This window comes from Nematolebias whitei, chromosome 15 (assembly GCF_014905685.2).
Source record: "Nematolebias whitei isolate Nwh7 chromosome 15, NemWhi1, whole genome shotgun sequence".
Classification (NCBI taxonomy): domain Eukaryota; kingdom Metazoa; phylum Chordata; class Actinopteri; order Cyprinodontiformes; family Rivulidae; genus Nematolebias; species Nematolebias whitei.
The window spans coordinates 19910700-19914677 of record NC_056512.1 but is presented as its reverse complement, the minus strand read 5'-3'; the positions used below and the strand labels follow the sequence as shown (position 1 = coordinate 19914677).

Below are 3978 nucleotides of genomic sequence, written 5' to 3'. Positions count from 1 at the left end.
AAAAGTGGCAAAAGGCTTGCTAGAATCCCAAAGTCTCTAAAGGCTAGATAAATATTTAAAAAAGATAAAAAAATTAGCTAGCAGCTATAAGTATTTAAAAGACTAGCTGGAAACAATAAGTAGCCATGAACTGACTAAAACCTAAAAGTAGCAAAAGACCAGCGAGAAGTTCTCAGAAGCAGAACAGTAGCTAAAAGCATCAAAATGGTTGCTAAAAGTTATTAGTAGCAGACTGATAGCAAAAAGCTAACAAGTAGCAAAAGCAGACGATGCAGCTGTATGCTGAAGATTTTAAAGAGAAAAGTTTTAGAAGTATTGAAGAGGTAAATATTTAAAATACTGTAGTTTAAAAGGACAACAAAAATCAGAGCACCCATCTCCTCGATGAGCTGAACATCTTGATATACGAACAGCTAAAATCTCAGAGTACACAGAAACAGTCCGATTGGAAGAATAAAAAACAAGACGACGACGTGAATGCTGACTCAGCACTCCTGCTACCCAGGACTGAATCTCACCTTGTCGAACTCGTCGATGCAGACCACTCCCCCGTCAGCCAGCACCATGGCCCCGCCCTCCATGATGAACCCACGGGTGGTGGGGTCCCTCAGCACCGAGGCGGTGAGCCCCGCTGCGCTGCTGCCTTTACCCGACGTATAAACCTGCGGGCCACAGAGACACGGCTGAGCATCACAGCACTTCACTCCGCGGATTACAGATCCGCCCCGGAGGGTGAGAAATTACCCCGATGGGCGAGCATCTCTCCACGAACTTGAGAAGCTGAGACTTGGCTGTTCCGGGGTCTCCGAGCATCAGCAGGTTGATGTCGCCCCTGCGAGTGAGGCCGTCGGGCAGCCTGAAGACACAGAAACAAACGCCGCTTGAACGAGAGGACGCCTCGGTTACAGACGAGCTCAGGATCGATTCTGCAGGGTGACCAAATCGTTACACCTCCACCACCGTGTTGACGGCTGGTATGGGGTTTGTGCTGATCTGCTACATTTAGTTGCTGTGCATTATGGGTAAACTTCTCTACTTTGGTCTCGTCTGTCTTCTGGGTCAGTGAGCCGTGCTGCCACGTTCTTTTCTTTCTCCTGAGAGCCCGTCCAAACACACCAGGCTTTCCATTTTTCTGGCCGTCGTGCTCCGACACCTTCACAAACGAGCAGATCTGAAAGGCAGCCGCACCTCTTCCTCGAGCCTCCGAACAGCAAACAGGTGATGGCCTTCTTCAGGTCGTCACTGCCGTAGATGGACGGAGCGATGGAGCGCGCCAGAGACTCGTAGACGTTCGGCGAAGCGGCGAGAGCTCTCAGCTCCTCTTCTTCCTGTGGAGACACCGACCCAGTGGCACCGCGGCCTGCAGGGGACAGAGCACGGACTGAAGCTGCATTCTAAAGGCAAACAAACAAACAAACAAACAAACAAACAAACAAACGCAAGTCGAAACCCACCTGCTCCCTCTGTGTCCACCTGGATGCCGACCACTCGCAGGTAGGACGCCCGAATCCCGACGCCGACACCTTTCTCTCTGCCTTTGGCCTTGGCAGCAGCCACCTTCTTGATCGAGTAGATGCCCATGATGGTCACCCTGTTGCCGGGGACAACACGGTCGCACAGATACCTGGAAGAAGAGGAGATCAGTTCACACCGCCCGCCCTGGACTGAGCGTCTCCATCAGAGACGACTCCTCTACCTGTCACAGTAAAGCTGCAGGTGGCGGGGCATCTCTCCGTGAGGCACAGCGTCCGGAGACTCCTGCAGACGGAGCGTCTGGAAGTCGACGCAAACGCAGCGGTCCGGGATGATGAAGTACGGGTCCACGGGGCACTTCACCCTCACGGCATTCTCACTGAGGGAGGACAGCTCGTTAGAGTTCACGCGGCTCGGTGCTGAAACAAACCGTCCTTCCGGTCACGCCCACCTGTTGCACTTGCGGGGCAGAGCGTAACCCTGCAGGCCCGGGGGCAGGGGGATGTTGTTGATGACGGCGCGGCAGCCGCGACACTGCAGACACACCTTGGTGGCCTTCGCCTTGACCCCCGTGGCCGAGATGATGATGCCGTGCACCTTCACCAGACGGGACACCTGCTCCGACTGCACGAGAGGAAAATTAGATGAGAAATGATGGAGTCGTAGCCGTTTTTGGTCGTCCGTTGATGTGACAGAAAAGATCTTGAGTGCTCAGAGCATGTGTCGAGGATGAATCTGAGCTACTTCATTAAAAAGCATCTAGAAAACTGACCGAGGCGCAGCGTTTATTGTGTTGGCTAATGTTTATTTATGGCAGCCATCTTGAATTGAGACGGCTTCCAAAATCAGTCACTAATAGATGCTGACCCATAACTTACAGCGAGTTTCGTTAACATTTGTTCCGTGGTTCATGACGTAATTTACAAACATGTCTACACAAACAACGGTATTTTCCTTTAGACTTTTTGCGGGCGATAAAAACCAAAAGAGGCACCTTGAGGCTGCGAATGGAAGCATGGTGAGCGTCGCTCTTCAGCATGACCTGGATGTCCTGCACAGTCTCCTCCCCGACAGGTCGAGGACGAGTCACCTCGTCGGCCACCTCTTTAGCAGCTTCTTCCAGCTTTATTTTAAAACAAACAAATAAATTAAGAGGAAAGGAGCGAATGCTGAACGAACAATGACTCAACAAATGGGAGGCTCACCAGCGGCAGGTTGTCAGTAGGCAGTTTGTAAAGACAGTCGGACAAATCTTCATCGAAGCTGGCCAGGTCCTCCAACTCCACCTCCACCCAGTACTCCCCCAGGGTGTAATGTCGCTTCAGCTCATCCCTGGAATAAAAACAGCAATGGGTCACGGTGTGGAGAAAAAGACCAACACTCATAATAAACTCCAAGATCTCACACAAGCTCAGATAAACGACTTCTCATTGGTGTTTGTGTACAAGCCGAATCAGCATTACACAGATTTTTAATTTACTGTAAGCTTGTTTTTTTTTTTAATAACTCAACTCTTTGTGCCATTTCAGCTGTTCATACATCAAAACATGTTCGTATGTTACATGTTCACAAACAGGTCTCTCTTATAAATGAGTCCTCGTGGCTCAATGAGACTAACCTGTAGAAATAAAGGTTGAACTGGAAAAAAAGTTGAATATAACAAACGTCAGATCATTCAGGAAGTGCGTCCTGAGACGTTTGGTTTACTAACTTTACTTAAAAAATATTTTATCCACATAAATACTTAAAAAAAAATCTTAATTCCTTAGAAAATCTTGTCTTTGAAGTCTGCTCCAGCATACCTGCTTTATTATAATCTTCTTATGCTACATTTAGCTTCTAGCTAGCCTTTTACTACATCAAGCTTTTAGCCTGATCAAACTTTAGCTAACTTTTGCTTTAGCTTCCAGCTAGCCTTAAGCTAAGTTTAGCTTCCCGCTAGCCTTAAGCTAAGTTTAGCTTCCCGCTAGCCTTAAGCTATGTTTAGCTTCCCGCTAGCCTTAAGCTATGTTTAGCTTCCCGCTAGCCTTAAGCTAAGTTTAGCTTCCCGCTAGCCTTAAGCTAAGTTTAGCTTCCCGCTAGCCTTAAGTTAAGTTTAGCTTCCCGCTAGCCTTAAGCCATGTTTAGCTTCCAGCTAGCCTTAAGCCATGTTTAGCTTCCCGCTAGCCTTAAGCCATGTTTAGCTTCCAGCTAGCCTTAAGCCATGTTTAGCTTCTAGCTAGCCTTAAGCCATGTTTAGCTTCTAGCTAGCCTTAAACTATGTTTTGCTTCTAACTATAATTTTGGCTACATCTAGTTTTTAGTTAGCCTTAAAATAATTTTAGTTAACTTTTAGCATTATTTAGTTTCTAGCTAGCTGTATGCAACTTTTAGCCGGACTTTTGCTGAATTTAGTTGCATTTGTGTACCTTTTGGCTTTTTACAAGGTATTTGCAACTCTCAGCTATCTTTTTGTTTAATTTATGTTAAAGTTAGCCTTTCCTTACTTTTAGTTTCCAGTTACCT

The 3978-nt window shown here is 47.4% G+C and overlaps 1 protein-coding gene across 1 annotated transcript in view; it reads right to left on the bottom strand.

Annotated features, from left to right (window-relative positions):
• LOC119421077 (DNA replication licensing factor mcm5-like) overlaps positions 1-3978 on the bottom strand; it is a 6297-nt gene that overhangs the window by 1214 nt on the left and 1105 nt on the right. Inside the window, exons 2-9 of the mRNA XM_037688479.1 lie at positions 2679-2805; positions 2468-2596; positions 1925-2097; positions 1697-1852; positions 1455-1624; positions 1189-1360; positions 745-856; positions 519-662 (exon numbers count right to left, since the gene is read on the bottom strand). Of these exons, the coding sequence (XP_037544407.1) occupies positions 519-662; positions 745-856; positions 1189-1360; positions 1455-1624; positions 1697-1852; positions 1925-2097; positions 2468-2596; positions 2679-2805 (1183 nt within the window). The remainder of the gene's footprint in view (positions 1-518; positions 663-744; positions 857-1188; positions 1361-1454; positions 1625-1696; positions 1853-1924; positions 2098-2467; positions 2597-2678; positions 2806-3978) is intronic.